Source organism: Engraulis encrasicolus, chromosome 11 (genome assembly GCF_034702125.1).
Source record: "Engraulis encrasicolus isolate BLACKSEA-1 chromosome 11, IST_EnEncr_1.0, whole genome shotgun sequence".
Taxonomy (NCBI): Eukaryota; Metazoa; Chordata; class Actinopteri; order Clupeiformes; family Engraulidae; genus Engraulis; species Engraulis encrasicolus.
Window position 1 is genome coordinate 40180285 of NC_085867.1, and position 18122 is coordinate 40198406.

At 45.4% G+C, this 18122-nt stretch overlaps 1 protein-coding gene across 5 annotated transcripts in view; it reads right to left on the bottom strand.

Annotated features, from left to right (window-relative positions):
• Positions 1–2611: 2611 nt before the first annotated feature.
• Positions 2612–18122, bottom strand: part of arhgap24 (Rho GTPase activating protein 24) — a 187167-nt gene continuing 171656 nt past the window's right edge. For all 5 annotated transcript variants that reach the window (XM_063210612.1, XM_063210614.1, XM_063210613.1 and 2 more), the window contains 5 exons: positions 15106–15238; positions 12310–12383; positions 11727–11848; positions 9027–10497; positions 2612–5220 (listed from right to left, as the gene is read on the bottom strand). In XM_063210612.1, coding sequence (XP_063066682.1) covers positions 4977–5220; positions 9027–10497; positions 11727–11848; positions 12310–12383; positions 15106–15238 — 2044 coding nt within the window. In that variant the 3' untranslated portion in view covers positions 2612–4976. The remainder of the gene's footprint in view (positions 5221–9026; positions 10498–11726; positions 11849–12309; positions 12384–15105; positions 15239–18122) is intronic.

Below are 18122 nucleotides of genomic sequence, written 5' to 3' on the forward strand. Positions count from 1 at the left end.
TAATTGTACCCGTATAACACAATTCATGCAACATGAATTCTCTCTCTCTCTCTCTCTCTCTCTCTCTCTCTCTCTCTCTCTCTCTCTCTCACACACACACACACACACACACACACACACACACACACACACACACACACACACACACACACACACACACACACACACAATCTCTACCTCACACACACAGGTGCATGCATGTACATATGCACGCACACACACGCGCACACACACACACACACACACACACACACACACACACACACACACACACACACACACACACACACACACACACTGAAAAGTAAACGTATGAAAGAAAAACCACCATATGCTCCTGCTAAATCACTGTTGGCTCCCACTGAACAGCCCTGATGGTGGAAGAAGAGAGATGATGGAACCCAACTCAATTAGGAGCCTGTCACATAACACCATTCGTGGGAAGAAGGGTGGCATCACAGGTGCTCTGAAAAGAGGACGATAAAAAAAGAAACATTGCAGCGTTTCGGCAAAACCATTTTTGGTGTTGTTGCCATGGAGACAGAGCAGCACCGATCCGATTCTAAGGTGCATGGTGTGGCGTTGGACCACCAGACATTGTGAAGGATTTTTGGCTCATATAACAGTCGATTCATAGAGTGGCATATTTTTTTGACAGATAACTGAAATTACTTAATTAATAATTAATAATTAATAAATTAATAATTAATACATTCAGTATGTCTATATAGAGTATACAACTGACATGTCTACTAGTTCTTGGTAGTTTGATGCCATTGTTTTCAGGTAGGAGGGTAGATGAAAGTGTACAGTACATTACAATATAACCAAAAAAACAGTTTCATGCTACATCTTATCCTCATCATATGCAAATGGATGATTTTCTGCACAGATCCTTTTTCGAAACACTCGGTCTTTCAAGCCCCTAAAAGAAATCTGGTTAAGCTGCTTGGACAGCTTTTGGAAAGTTTTGAATTTTGTGAGACACCTCCTCTGTAGGGTGGTCTTTGTGTAAAGTAGTATTTCTCAACGGGGGCTCTACAGCCCCCCATGGGGCATTAGGGAGGGCATTGACAAGGAGACAGGGGGGTGGGGATTGGGGGTGCTCAGTTGCAAATGGTGGGCAGTACAGTATTTTTTAATACGGGGGGCGTTAGTAGGCTTATGATGAGGACAAGGGGGCAGTGGGAGGCTTATGATGAGGTCAAGGGGGCAGTGGGAGGCTTATGATGAGGTAAAAGGTGTGTTTATTCAAAATGGGATGAGAACCACTGTGTATAGAGTAGTACACAGCTGTGATATACCCCCACTCCCCCCCTCTCCTGTCCGGCCCCCCTCCCCTCCTGTAACCTGCCCCTAGTGTGGAATTCTCAGCCTGGCTGCTGCTGGGTGAACGGTGTCAGCCTCCCTTAAGCCTATTATAGCTCTCTGAAAGGTGCCAAATGAGAAAGGCCTGGCTCCCTATGTGTAACACACACACACACACACACACACACACACACACACACACACACACACACACACACGCATGTGCGCACGCACACACGCACACACACGGGCACGCACGCACGCACACACACACACACGTACACACATGCGCGCACGCACACACGCATGCACACACACCCAAGAGTGTGCATCCCAAAGCTCTAATGGAGGTACCTTTACACCAGCTCTCCCTCTCTCTCTCTCACAGACACACACAGACACACGCACGCACGCGCACGCGCGCACACACACACACACACACACACACACACACACACACACACACACACACACACACACACACACACACACACACACACACACACACACACACACACACACACACACACACACACACACACACACACACACACACACAGAGGATATTGTACTTACTTTGTATCTCCTCCTCACCATCTCCCTGATAGGATACTAAGGGGCTCCACTGAGGCGTGCTAATGGGGGGGGGGTTCTCTCTTTTAGGGAGCAGAGGGGGGCCGTTGCCGATCCCTGTTACCCTGTGATGGCCACACAAAAGCAGCAGAATGCACACAGCTCCCCTGCTCAGCAGGTACCATAGTAACTACCGCCTAGCTAGCGCTGCTAGGAGAGGCCCATTCTCATTGGACGCAGACCGTTTGCTGCACAGTGCGAATACTCACACCTCCTTTACAGTAAGATCATTTGCACTGTGCTAAGGTGTTAGCTAAAACAAAGTAGTAGTAATAATAGCTGCTCATGAATCATGGGTGTCGTCATGGGCAGGGCCTATGACAGCTTTTAGCAAGCACGGGACAAAATCATTTGTCGCACAGAAACACACACGCAGACACACACATCTTATATTAAATATTATCACTCGCTCTTACAGTACACCCAAATATGTATGGCTAATCACATGCACACACAATCTGCATCTCTCTCTCTCTATCACACACACACACACACACACACACACACACACACACACACACACACACACACACACACACACACACACACACACACACACACACACACACACACACACACACACACACACACACACACACACACACACACACACACACACACACAATGTGGGCTCAACAAACACTTGGACAACAGAGTTTGCAAATGGATTGTTCACAGAATTTAATTTTCTTTGCATGTGAATGTACTTCACTACAGCAGACTTCAACTGTTTGGGTGATGACTTTTAAAAACATCCCTAAAAAGCACATCGCTCCCAAAAACACATGTAAAATATCTTTTTTTCAAATTCCTTTGACACTGAGAACAACAGCTCATGATGCTCTAGGGCAAAAAATATGAATCAGCGCTTGCTTGCTTTCACAGACGTCCGTATCTCTTTAGGCACACGCACACAATTCGGCATTGGTGTCAAGCCTTTACTGTCAAGAGAACCAACAAATAAAAACAACAAACAACCCCAAAAAATAAAGCGATGTATCCCTTGGAGAAACTGAAAACCTGTCAGCATAGACAACACATGAAATGGGCTTTATAAAATATTTACAGGTTTTCTTTCTTCTAGGGTTTTTTTTGGTCATAAAGTGGGCCCATCGGCACACAAAGGTATAGCGTCCGTCTGGTTACTGATTTTCCATCAATACACCAAGAGCACAATAAAAGAGAACCAGCAACATGTTTCGTCTTTATTTTTTGTCAGTACCACGATGAAAAAAAAAACATAAGTGCAAGGAAAAGCCTTGATATATAAAATCGAAAATGCAACATAAATTCTCAGTTTAAATACAAGACATACATTAAAATATTACTTTACTTTTAATTACTTTTTTTTTTAACTGTACTTACATATTTTTTCTTGGACATTCGGAAACACTGCTTAGCTCTATATACACAGGCAGATAACAAGGACAGCAACATTCAACATTAACAAGAGCTGGCGTACGTAATGTAATGATGTGTGTGTATATATTTTTTAATGGATCACAAAGATATACAGGGTACCCCAAAATGTATACACCCTTTAGATCATTGCAGAGCAAGTGGATTTTAAAATTCACGTCATTTTCAATGAGTAACAGAATCTAGAGACATTATGTTATTGTTTTGTCACCACCTGTCCCCAAGTTGACATCCATCCATTCTGGCCAAGACAGTACTGAAAATGCAGATCACACACAGTTCTCTTGGAAATTTCATGCATTCACTTTCAATGCTGCATTTACTTTCAGTGACTGTTTCAGGTGTCATAGCATGGACTTCCTTAGCTGGTTAAGACCAGAGGTGAGATCGTCTGGAGGCTACCTATACAATTTCTTGTAGGAAAGGTTTGGTTTACGATTGCCCTATGTTGTTTATTCAGCGTTACGAATGTGTCATTTGGCATCTACGTAGCCCGTAGACAATCGTGTCAGTTATATCTATTCAAACAAACTGCAGTCATCGCCTTTCCACCTCTCCCCGCTTTCTGACTGGAGCCCAAGATCTGGTACCCTTGCTGAGGGATAGAATCTATGCTGTCTTTCAGACTGGAACGATTGTGCAAAACAGTATGGGATTTCCCTGGCTATAGACTTTCATCCTCAGTTTGAGAACCTGTGGTGAATAAACATTTAAGTGGTGTTTATAAATTCTATTACACTTTCAAAAATGGCACGAATTTAAATAAATACATACTATGTATGCAATGATTTTAAGTGTGTACACATTCTTATGGGACGCCCTGTATACAATGAGGAGAACGGTTCCTTTGGAGTCTCTCTACATTAGCATAAGGCTCAGAAGAGGCCAGGTTGGTGACCAGCCACCTGACCACATGTACGTATCCCACAATGCAACAGATATCTGTGCTTGTCTGTCCCACTTGGTATTTGAATGGGTCTGATTTTTCCTGCTGTTTTGTCTTTATGTTAAAAACAAAAAGAGATACTGAATCCAGACTGTACAACTGGGCTGTTCTACTGAGATGAGGGCAGAGGGTATGGTAAAATTGGCCTTCCACTTGATGCCTCTTGCACTGTGTCCAGATGGCTCAGTCCAATTGCCCGTTCACCCCATCCCCTCCAAGTGGATCCAGGTGGTACAGTCCAGCAAGGACAACTGTCCATACAACCTCGACTTTCTGCTGGATTCAGACGGTACAGCACAATAGTCAGTCTCTCCGCCCACCCCTCTTTAGGACTCAGATAGTACAGCCCAAGAGTCAAAAGGTCTGTCCACCACAGCCACCCTCTAATGGATTCCGATGGTTACAGTCAAAAAGTCTCTCCACCAGCTCAACCCCTAGATTCAGATGGTGCAGACCAATAGCCAAGCAGTCCCTCCTCCTCCACCATTCCTACAGTAATCCTCTACTGCATTCTGATGGTACAGCCAAACAGTCAAGCCCCATGTTCAAGGCGCAACAAAACGTTCCAAACTGTTGCAGAACGTTGCAAGTTGTTGCCAAATGTTTCAAACTGGTGCAGCGCTTGAACCGAGGCGAAAATGTCTCTCCAGCAGCACCCTTCTGCACTCCTCTATTGGATCCAGATGGTGTTAGCGCGGTCCGGTCGGCGCGGGTCGGCGGTGAGGTCTCCGAAGGTGGAGAAGAACTGCTCCATCTCCTTCTGCAGCATCTGGTTCCTCTTCTCTGCGTCCTCCTTGGCGCGCTCGGCGTTGCGCAGCTTGATCTCCACCATGGTGTACTTCTTCCTCTCCTGGTCCAGCTCCTCGTGGAGGTTCACCATCTCGCTCTCCAGCTCCAGGTTACGCTGTTCAAGACTGACAAAGACACACACACACGAACAAACAGAAATAAATAAACAGCTAAATATCTGATGATGACAGAACTTGACTTTGGCTGTTACGCCAGGGAATCGGTTTCCGTTCAGGTCATTTCCCAACCCTCCCCCTCTCTCCCAACCACTTCCTATCTCTCTGAACTTTCCCATCTCAATGAAGGCAAAAGGTCCAAAATAAGGTTGAATCAATGAGTTATAAATGTAATTAAAAATGTTGACGTAGTGTTGTTCAAGACTGACGTAGACAGACATAGTAAAAAACCAACAGATGATTATGTACATAATAACTAACACTTACTTGTACTGTAATTGAACAAGATAACAACTGCACTATACAAGAAACTACTCCGAACTGCGTGACTTTAATTTGGTTTATTTCGAGTAAATAACAGGTTAAGCCTTTGTCCACGTAATCAGGTCAACATAGCTTAATGTCAGGCAGTATGTGGTAGTTTCCCCCCTTTTAAAACACTACAGTATACGTAGTAGATGTACAGACGTAGTACTGTATATCTGACCCTTGTTTTAAATGTTTCGTGGAATTTTGAGGGGAAGTGGAAAGTTATGCTTCATGCTGCTGTGAGTCAGGGCACCTCTTTATCCACTCTACAGAATATACATCTTTATTCCTTTAAAATGACTCAATTGTGAAAGTTCAAGAATCCATGCACATCTTCTAGGTGCTGGAAAGCAGGAACGCTTAGTAATTTAAAAGAAGAAAACTTTACAATATACTTTCTTGACTCGTCCTTTTACTATCCGTGTGAACAATGTCTTTCGCCTCTACAGCGTCCTCAGGTTCACTAAGGAATTACCTTCGAAGTTCTAAATGCACTCCAATTACGTAATGTTTAAACTTAAAGGAGCACTGCGTAACATTTTTAGTAGTGTATTTCCAGACATTATTAGTTGCAAAACTTACTGTACTTTGATCATACTCGTAAATATTAGTTCATTATTTAATACAAATTCATGAAAATATCTCAAATTTGCCAGTTTCAATGAACAGCATAGTTGCAGTAACTACTCTGGCCACCATCCTACACAGTGCACCTTTAATGTCATAACATTTAAAATGACTTAACCCCTTAAGACACGGCTTTATGAATGAGCTGTTACCAGCATGGCAATGACCAAGTCATAATGTATTACTAAAGGCCCTGTGCACTGTCATAGTAGTGTAGTACTATAGTAGTTAACTTTCAATGTCTATTACAGCGTGCCACAGGGCTTTGACTTGTGCCCCAAAATCATAGTCGAAGTTCGTTTCTAAATTAAAAACGATATTCGAATATATTCGAATATTTATCCATATTTTTTACCATTAAAATTGCCCCAGTTAGACCTGATGTCAAGCTGAAGTTGTTCTTTCCCCCAGTCAGTGACTAGTAAAAGGCTATTCCAACCAGAGATGTAGCCTAATGGCCCATTAACAACATGCATTCAACCAGCCATTATTGTTTAGCGATCGTTCAGCACTTATATAAGAAGACGGTACTTAGAGGTGTGAATGCAGATTAAAACATGGCAAAGCTAGCAGCCATGTCAAACTTGTAGCCCAAGTTAAAATTTGAATTGGATCATATGGGAATCATGGGAATTGAGCACACAGCACCAATCAACAAATATGTATTTATTTTCTATCACTAATGACGGACATTTAGGTAGTGTGTTTGTAGGTCCAGGTAAGATGACTGCTCTCGTCTAAAAACAAACATTACACAAACTAGCAGTGCGCTAAAAACATGCTAAAAGCATGCTAACAAAATCATCACCTGCAGTTAGAGGTGCTTAACTCGAATCTTTGAGGCGTCCGGATTGATTGGATCATTCCAAGGAGGGTACCCGGATTAGACGGATCAATCGGATCACACGGATCACTTATTTAAAATAAATAAAAATAATGTATTTTTTAAAACGTTTCTGCCGTTAAGTAGCTATGCGCCTCGCCTTTGTTGTTCCATTTATCAATTCACGTTGATAAATCAAAGAGTAAGACAGTTTGATCAACAAAACTCACTTTATGAATGTAACAGTTAAACTCATGCTGCGATCCGACCCACCTGGGTCTCCTCACTAAACATGCAACCACAACTCGAACAGCCTTTGGCAGCAGTGAAACGGCATGTTCCTGATTTTGCAATAAATAATGTGTGTGTTTGTATTTAAGACTAAAAGTCAAACATTTGGGAGCAGAAGTCTAGTTGAGCAGGGACAGTCAGGAGGCGAGCAGCAGATGACCACTCGCTTCCGCTGCCGAGTTGCCTTGCGACTCACACACTCCTGGCAAAAACGAAACTTAAGCGATTGATCCGATCCGTAGGGGATTCGCTGCTACCAACAACTCAGTCAGGATTCGTCTCACCGAGTCGCCGAGGGCGCCGCTGCTGAGTGACTCGGACGAGGGGAGTGACGGCAGCAGTGGCTTTAAAGACTGTAGCCTACGCTGTAACGCAGTGAGTGATCGAGTCACGTCTGTAGACTATACTTTCCCTAAGAGTAGCCTACAGACTGAGATGTTAAAGCGTTGGCAGAGCACTATTAACATTAAAATGTAGACCTCAACAGAGTCAGAAGCACACGCATAGGGAGCGGGGATCCGCGACTCAAACACTCAATTGGCCACAACATAGGCTGGACGGATCAAACAGGCTCGATGAATGACGAGGCGGGAGTTGGTTCAGTTTTACTCAGTGAGTGTTCGTGACTGAACAGCATAGGCCTACTAGGGAGATTAGAGAATGGCTGTTGTAGTCAACTAAAGAGGATATATTCCGGTTTCACAATTTCTCGCGCTGTAACTGCCATTTTGTTGACATATTAATGAAATGCCGTCTGACCCGCCTTTGGCGGATCAATGCACGACAGCCATCCGGTCTGTTCGGGTGAGGTCTTTACCCGGCTCTCCAACCGGATCCTCCGGGTTTTTTATCATCTCTACCTGGAGTCTGCCTGATCTGACACCCAGACCAACGAAGCTAATTTGGTCAAATCCAAGTTATTATCTTACTCTTGGCGTAATCACAGGTACTTGTGGGTTGAATCACATAATTCCAGAAACTCTTCAACAACTCCAGAAAGTAATTTGATGATGCTTTGTTTATTAACTGCAGCCATTCACTTGAATGGAACTCTGCAGCACTCATCTGCTTGTTATGCGGACTCTGGGGGAGACTGCCTGCCGCAAGTGTCCTGCTACGGAACACAGAGAGATGAGCCACGCACGCGACTCTCCTCAACACAGCTGTAGTGATTAACCAGCCATGGAAAAAATAAATTGTGAATTGCGATGTTTACAAGGAAATGATTTTAATCAACAACAATGAAATACCCAAAAAAGCAATACCCATGTAAGATTCGAATATTAATGGCCAATTAATATTCGTTCGACTGTCTCGTATTTTCTTAACATTCGACTTATATTCGAATATCGAATATCGAAGTCAAAGGCTTAGCGTGCCACAGGAGGTACGGCATGCATTAAGGGGTTAAAGGGACTGTTTAGCTGTTTATTTCCAGAATTCATGCTGCCCATTCACTAATGTTACTTTTTTCATGAATATTTTCCAAATAATTTCCAAAAATAGCCATTTTTAGATGCAAAAATGACTGTACTTGCACCATACTAGAAAATATTTGTTTAATACTTAGTAAACTTTCATGTAAAGATCAAATTTGGCAATAGGCAGCCCAATTTCAATAAGCAGCATAGTTGCAGTACTTTTTTTGACCATTTCCTGCACAGTGTCCCTTTAACTTCAGCCAATAAGGACATGCGTCCTGTACCTCTTTATCCGCGCCTCGTACTCCGCCTTCTGCTTGAGCATCTCCTGTTTGAGGCTGGCCACCAGGCTGTGCAGGGCGCTGTGGCTGCTGGGCCCGTTACTACTGGTGGGCCCAAACGTCTCACTGTTATCGCTACTGCTGGTTCCTCGGCTGCCCCGTCCTCCTCCGTTCCCGCTGCCGCCGCTGCTCCCGTTGCCCCTGTCCCTGTCCCTGTCCCCGGCCAGGCTCAGGCCGCTTCCCCCGCTCCCCGCCCCGCTGCCGCCCTCGTCTTGCGAGCCCCCGTCCAGCATGGCGTCCTCGAAGTGGGCCCCGTAGAAGTCCTGCTCGGGGCAGGTGGTGGTGGAGGAGCGGCAGGAGGTGGAGTTGTCCGGCAGCGAGATCTCGCAGGAGGAGGTGGACCAGGTGGCGCTGTCCACGCTCTGCTTGTCCTCGCAGCTGCTGCTCAGGCACGACATGGCCGCCGGCGACGCCATAGGCAGCATCTGCGTCGTCATCATGGCGGCGCCAGAGGCTGAGAGCGCTTGCTGTGTCGTGGTGGTGGCGTTGGTGTTGGTGGTGGTGGAGGTCATAGTGGTAGTGGTGGTGGTCTGCATCTGCAGCAGCTGCACGTTGTCGTAGGTGGACAGCCGGTTCTGCTGATCGGCGTCCCGCTGGGATTTGCCCTCGCGCAGCGTCACGGTGCTCTGGGGGCTGGGGGGCGGCAGCCACAGCCCTCCTCGGCCGTTCAGCAGCGTGCCGTTCACCACCTCGCTGCTGGACACCCCCATGCGCACACCAGCGCCTGCAACTCCCCCTCCTCCGACGCCGGTGGTGGCGGCGCCGCCGCTGGGCACGTGCCCGCTCGTGCCCATCTTGGTGCCTGCCGTCTTGAGCGTGCCCGCCCGCCTCTGCTGCATGGAGCTGGAGCCGGCGGTGGACAGCAGCAGCGTCTGCTGGTGGTGGTGCAGGTGGTGGTGGTGGCACTTGTCCTGCGCCGAGGCCTCGCCCGAGGACGACGAGGACGAGCTGAAGGAGCCGTTGGTGACGATGCCGCTGCCTTTGCTGAACGCCGGGTTCTTCTTGAGCCCCGGCGGCGGGCTGCGCACCAGCTCGAAGCGGCCCACCCCCCCGACCGAGGTGAGGCCGTTGCGGGGGCTGGCCGAGCGCGGGGAGCCCCCACCACCACCACCACCGGTGTTGTTGTCCAGCCCGCCCGGGGAGCGCTGCGGAGACTCGGGGGTCTCCCAGGCGCACTGCTGCCTGGCGGGGGGCATGCCGGCGGTGTGTGCCGGCGGGCTGCTGCTGCTGTTGTTGTTCTCCTTGTTGAGCAGCTGGCCGGCGGTGCTGGGCCTGGTGGTGTGGTGGTGGTGGCCCTGGTTGTTGTTGTTGATGCAGAGCTCCAGCGACGTGCCGTTGGTGTCCTCGTCGCGGGGGAAGAGCACGTCGTGACGGCCGATCAGCACAGCCATCAGCTGCTGCACCAGCACCGTACCTGGGAAACACACATGCACGCACACGTACACGTACACGTACACACACACACACACACATACACACACATACGCACACACACACACACACAAGATAGATGAGCTTCATAAAGATGCTGACAGCCACACACACACACACACACACACACACACACACACACACACACACACACACACACACACACACACACACACACACACACACACACACACACACACACACACACAGACACACACACACACACACAGACACACACACACACACGACAGCTGAGAAACACCACAGGACCTCAATAGACACACGCGGCCACATAAAAACACACACCACAAATGCCAACATTGCACCATACAACTTGACACACACATCTAAGGCACCCTATACATCCAAACACACACACACACACACACACACACACACACACACACACACACACACACACACACACACACACACACACACACACACACACACACACACACGCGCGCGCGCGCGCGCACACACGCACGAACGCACACACACACACACACACACACACACACACACTACCACAGACGGGTACAGATGAGTTTCCGGCATTTTATGACTTGCTGCCGAACGGCACTAGCGGGAGACAGATAAAGCTGAGCTGAATTATGCTTTGCGGCTACACCGTTATAATTACCACCTCCGCTCCAGCGCTCTATCCATCCATACATCATCCCCAACACCAGACAGCTGGACTGACGGCAGCCGGTCTATTCTCCAGGGGGCAAAGCTCTGTCTATTGGCCTGTCATTCAGCATCACATACGGGGGAATTTATCGGGACAACTTTGACAGGTCATTTAAAGAAAGGAGCGGAGGAGGGGAAGAAAATGCACTTTTTATAGCCTTGCTGTTTAGCGGTTGGGAACTCCATTTGTTATAGGCTTTTATGATCTCCTGCTGTGTGTGTGTGTTTTTTAATGTCTTTCGTCTTTTCTTCCGGAGGATGTGTGTGTGGATGTCAATGTGGCGAGACATTAATTAATTAAGGGGCTGTTTACAGTAATGGAGTGCAGTGCCGTTAGTTAGTTAGTTAGCCGTACCCAGGGGCGTAGCAGCAAATTGTGCGCCCTATTTACAATCAGCTCCAATGGACCCCCCCCAGTGATACTATATCCACATGAATCAGACACTGTGGGCCCCCTGTATACATGGGGCCCTGGTAACTCGGTCACACGTTACCCCCCCTGCACACCCTTGGCCGTACCTTCCATGATGGCCACCGGGTCCTCAATCTTTGGACGCAAGATATTGGGCCCGAAGACAGTCGCCAGGTTCTGCACGCTCATTTTGTTTACGCCGGAGTACGACTGCACTTCATCTAGAAACCTGCCAAACAAACGCACACACAAACACACACCACTGAGATGCTGACTCAAGAATAAAAACACATTTCCTTAAAGAAAATAGCTTTGTCACTATCAAAACTTATCATTATAAGAATGTGTCTTAGGGGTATTTTTCAAAGGTGTGTATATGTTGATATACATGTATATGATGATGATGAGCACTTGTGTATCAACAGACAGAGACAGACAGCACATTCAGAAAATAGGCTAGTCATCTCAAGACCATCATTATAACAATGCATTGTATGTGCACATATTTTGAAGGTGGCTGCCTCTTTATTATGAAACACCTCATGGGTACGTACTAAACAAGACAAACAGACGTACAAAATTGCCCAGTTATTGAAAAATGACCATTACTGAATATAAAGGCCTTTTTCAAGTACTACAGACATCTGTCTGTGCCTTCCTTATGGTACACATTATGGCTGCCATGCATACCTGCATATGTACTTGAGCAGGTTGTAATTCACAGGAGGTAGACTTTCCACTTGTTTCTTCAGTTCCTTCATTCCCTGCAGAGACACCAAAGCAAAAGACACAAAGACTTTTATTTTGAACAGCCTCTGACAAATGACCCTGGTCCCTATCCGATCAAGAAGGGGTGACCCCATTCTACATCACCCCCTCCATTATTTTCAAAATAAATTTTTCATCAGGGGCTTACCAGCTCTATCACAATCAATCCACTACATCACACAAATGGCCAATTGTAAAAAAAAAAATACTAATGGCCTTTGAGCATTGCACATTGACTATCCGGATTTTCCTTTTGCAGTGAAGGTCGGTTTCATGCCTGATGGTGTATTGATCGAATCTAATCTGAATTTAATCAGCTCCCACCTCCAGACCGCCCTCTTTGTATAAAATTCATTTTTTTGTAAGCTCTAACTGTAATCAATGGACTAAGTCTCCGCCTGATAGTCTCAGTCCTGGCCATGTGTCTCCAATCTGTTTACACTGACCTCAGAGAGACAGAGAGAGCGAGAGAGCGAGAGAGAGAGAGAGAGAGAGAGAGAGAGAGAGAGAGAGAGAGAGAGAGAGAGACAGAGAGACAGAGACAGAGACAGAGAGAGAGACTGAGACAGACCACAGAGGGGGAAAGGGTCATTTTTCAGAGAATGAAATTGATTGTAGTGTGGAAGGAGCCCTTGGCACTGGAGCCCCCAGACAGCACAGCATCCCTCTGCCACTGCTTGTATATATATATATTTATGTATCTTTTGATTTATCTCGTATTTTAGATTGAAGGTGCCATTGAGGAAAAACAATATTGCTTCTTCCAGGGAAACCTGGTCAAAATGGAGGCAAATAACAATAGAAAGAGAGAGAGAGAGAGAGAGAGAGAGAGAGAGAGAGAGAGAGAGAGAGAGAGAGAGAGAGAGAGAGAGAGAGAGAGTGTAGGCCTACATGCTCTAAAGACTCAACTACAGATAGATACAAACTAACACAGTAGCGAACAGATCTAATCTGATGATATATAGACGCTATAGATGACAAAGATGATATAAAACTCTAAATGACAGCCACAGTGGGGAAAGGAGAACTCATGCTGTGGGCTGCTACATGGAACAAAAATATATTGGCAGTGTTTGTTCATCTACTGATCTATTTACTTTGAAACCAGCGGATGTTGCCTAGGAGACCAACTGTGAGTTATTAAGATTGGAGTTGAAGTTCGAGTTTGATCTACAATATTTTGTGCTTTGTGCTTTGTACATGTGTGTGTGTTCTTCGTGCATGCATGTGTGTGTTTGTTTCTCTGTGTACTGTGGGGAGTTAAACTCATTTTTTCAGAATTTTCAGAGCCGTGCTGTGTACATCTGTCTCTTCTACATGAAATGGAACTGAGCTGCTGAAATACACACAAAAAGAAACATGAAATGCACGCTAATGATAGACGTAGGAGACAAAGGCTTATTCCACACTTGTACTATTCCAAAGTTGGCAGTAAACCAACTGCCAGTTCCACACTTAATACCATCAAAGATCCTTCACATCCTTTGATCAACCATCTCTGCTATCAACAGTCAAACACAAACATAGACAGATGGTCCACACACAAATATACTACGCACCAACACCACTGTTTATAAGGTTGTTTGTCGAGCCATCACTGAGAACCCCTGAAGATTTAATGGTGGAGAAGTATAATGGACAGGGATAAAAGGTTCACCTACTGAGAGCTCCAAAGTCCAAAAGATTTCGATCCCCATTGCGGCTATTATTATGAGAACTTTTGAATAATAAATATATAAATATATATATATATATATATTTAGAGTGTTTTGCTTTTATGACAGACACAGTGAAGAATGGAAGAGAGTGGGAAAGAGAGATGGTGGAATTAGGACACGACCCAGACAGGACAAGAACCCAGGGGTGCATTTCTCAAACGGGAAGTTGTTAGCCTGTTAGCAACTTCGGTAGTTGCCAAAGGGGAAATGCAGTGAAAACAACAAAGTAGCTAATGTAGTAAGCAACTTTGGTTTTGAGAAATCCACCCCAGGGGCCACATAACAGAAACTTCCTAAGTCTGAAATCCTATCTTATCTTGAGATAGGAAGGGATTTAGGAATTTTGCTATAACAGAAGGAGGTTTCCTAACTTAACTGAGGAAGAAATCTTATCTTATCTTAAGATAGGAATATAGCCATTCCAGAAGCATCCTAAGTTAGGAATATCTTAACTTAGGATGCCTAAGTTAGGAGACCATACACCCTGTCCTAAACTCAGGATACCACTGTTACTGGTGCTTTTTTTGCATTATGCACAATGTCAGCAACATGGGGCATCAAACCAAAACACCTAGAGCAGTGATGCCTGGGCATGCACGACCATATGTGAACACCCTGATAAATCTCCCTGGGAATGTATTAAATAAAAGCAGTGACTTACAACTAGAGGTTAAGTTGAGAAGAAGACTAGTCTCAGAGAAGTCAAAAGTAAAAGCAAATTAATGGTGGAAGTACAACATAGGGCATGATATTACATACAGTAGCTGTGACACCATATGCTCCATTGTACCTGATGAGGTAGACAGACTGTGTTGTTACTGAAAAACACTAAAAACCTAACAAGAGCCCACCACAAACTTGATCCAACCAGTGCAGAGTCAGCTGAACGTAAATCAAGTACACAGGTCTAGTTTCTAATCAGATAAGTTACCTGTGCACAAAGAAAGAAAACTGTGTTTCTTCTTTTCACTTTTACTTTTAATGTTACTCATGTACTCACAGTGTCCTGGTCTTTGCTGAGGATCTTGGTGCAGGCCAGGAACTCCTCGAATTTGGAGAAAGGGATGACAGGCTCAGGGAGCTCCCTCAGGTACAGCTTCAACAGGGAGGCCACCGTGTGCACATCTGTATTACTGTAGATAGAGAGAAGGAGAGAAGGAGAGACAGAGAGAGAGAGAGAGAGAGAGAGAGAGAGAGAGAGAGAGAGAGAGAGAGAGAGAGAGAGAGAGAGAGAGAGAGAGAGAGAGAGAGAGAGAGAGATAAAGAGAGAGAGTAATTGAGTAAACATACAAGACCATTCAACAGGCTGACCATTTCAATTCATCTGCAAGATCTGAGCCTAAAGTCAACTATAATTCCCTGACTTTTTCATGACTTCCCCTCACTGGAAAAAGGAATTCCAAAGACACATACTGTACTTTATATTCTATAAAACCATTTCTAGTTCAATGACAGATTACAGTGCTAGATGCATTGTGTGTACCAACTGCGTGAACAGTATGACAAGACAACAAGGATCAACATGATCCCACTTGATCCCAGTGGATGAAATAGAGGAAGAGTGTGTGTGTCAATGGCAGATGCTGAAGAGGAGAAGAAGATGATTCACCTGAGGCTGAATGATTGAGTGTCAGTAAGCATCAGTAGCCACAGAAGTGTGTGTGTGTGTGTGTGTGTGTGTGTGTGTGTGTGTGTGTGTGTGTGTGTGTGTGTGTGTGTGTGTGTGTGTGTGTGTGTGTGTGTGTGTGTGTGTGTGTGTGTGTGTGTGTAAGTGTGTGTGTGTGTGTGTGTGCATGTGCACGTGGCGCGTGCATAAGTGCGTGCATGAGTGTGTGCGCATGAGCGAGAGAGACAGAGCTGAATGCAGTGTGTATGTGTGTGTGTGTGTGCGTGTGTGCGTGTGGCTGTAAGTTGTGGCTGGGGCCTGGCATGTGAGGCAGTGATGAACGATCAGTGCTCACGGCGCCTCCTCACACAGCTGTGTGTGTGTGCATGTGTGTGCGTGCGTGCGTGCGTGCGTGATGGATGATCGTGCTCACGGCACCTCCTCATGTGGGGCGATTTATGGTCACCTGTCTGGCCCGGGGGCGGGAGAGAGCTGCAGAGGGGCGGGGAGAGCTCATCTCTCACTTGTCCACTTGTCAGCAGGAAAAATGGCCACAGTGGCAGCACTATGTGGCGCGGATCAACAGACTGACTGACTGACTGATTGACATGAACCCATCTCAAATCAGAGAGGAGTGTTACACACTGCGTCTCTCTCTCTCTCTCTCTCTCTCTCTCTCTCTCTCTCTCTCTCTCTCTCTCTCTCTCTCTCTCTCTCTCTCATAGGCAGGAAGGTAGGGATGGAGAGACTAGATAACTGACTGACATGTCAAGTTGGAGGAGTGTTGCATACTCATTCTCTCTCTCTGTCTCTCTCTCATTGGCAGCAAGGTACAGACAAACTACAGTAGCTCACTGACTGACTCTCTCTCTCTCTCTCTCTCTCTCTCTCTCTCTCTCTCTCTCTCTCTCTCTCTCTCTCTCTCTCTCTCTCTCTCTCTCTCGTATCAACGAAAAAATTTAATAGTTGCACTATACACTGCAGTTTCACTATACTGTATAAGAATATATTGTAACTACACTGTAAAAACTAAATGTGAGAGTTGTCCATGCCTCTCCATGAGCAGGCTACTGAGTATAGTAGACAGATATGTGGTGTTTTCAGACTGCATGTACAGTAGACATCAATGTCTTTTGTCCCAGATGACACGCTACGTCTTGAAACACTAAATTAGCTCCCCTGGGATATCCATCCACACACAGCCTCGGGAGTCAGGACAAAAAACATTCATTTCACTTTCATACACAATTCATGCTCCAAAACAGACACTCTATCCTTCTTTCAGCTTTCGATCAATAAAACTGTGCAGTGATGTTCCATGTTGACCATTCATGATAAAAAATGAAGGATTCAAAAAATATATTGACATTACAAATAAGTTATGTGAGACAGAAAAGGAAATGGAACAGAGAGCGAGAGCGAGAGAGAGAGAGAGAGAGAGAGAGAGAGAGAGAGAGAGAGAGAGAGAGAGAGAGAAAGAGAGAGACAGAGAGAGAAAGAAAGAAAGAAAGAAAGAAAGAAAGAAAGAAAGAAAGAAAGAAAGAAAGAAAGAAAGAAAGAAAGAAAGAAAGAAAGAAAGAGACTGAGGTCCAGGGATCCAAATAGCCTACAACAGCTTGGCTAGTATAGACTACATGTCTAACAATGGCTACAGACTTTTCTCTCTGCTTTCTCTTCTAAGTGCAAGTTCTACTCTGTCTGTGATTCCTCCTTGTGTCATTCAAACAGTGCCACGCGATGCCTTACTCCTGAAGAGGATTAATATGTTGGAATTACTTTGGGAATTTGGGGTTTTGTGAGGGTTATGCAATTTTAGACAGCATCACACAGCTTACATGCCAATGAGCAGAAGCGTGTGAAAAAGAAGAGTGCAAACTGTTAAGAGTTTTAACAGCGGATTTCTAGTTTGAGGCAGAGGTTGTAAGCTGGCCAGTAAAAAGGCACAGTCCTTTTCTAATTAACAGTAAAATTGAAGCACTGGATTTTACCAGTTATTGCAACAACAGCAGGGGAACACGAAACACAAGGGTGCACTGCATAGATAGGTCACTACATAAGATATAGGGAACAAGTGAGTAAGGGACTCAGTGGAATTCAAGGGCTTCAATGTGTAATTTGTACAATATATGCAGTATTTTAGTAGTGCATATGTCTACATGCAGAATGTCCTCTATCTAACTGAAGAATCATATCAAAAGATTTTTTCCATTGTGAAATGCTGCATTCCTTTTTTCACACTGCGCCATATCTACCAGCCTGTCCACCCCACCTCTGCCTCATCATACTGTAGATTGTGCCATTCATATCGTGTATCTACGTACGTTATGTAGGGCCTACTGTATAATTGGTCGACAGGTCTTCAATCTCAACTGCGCAAGTGTATGTTGAACTTACTTGCTTACTTTTACAAA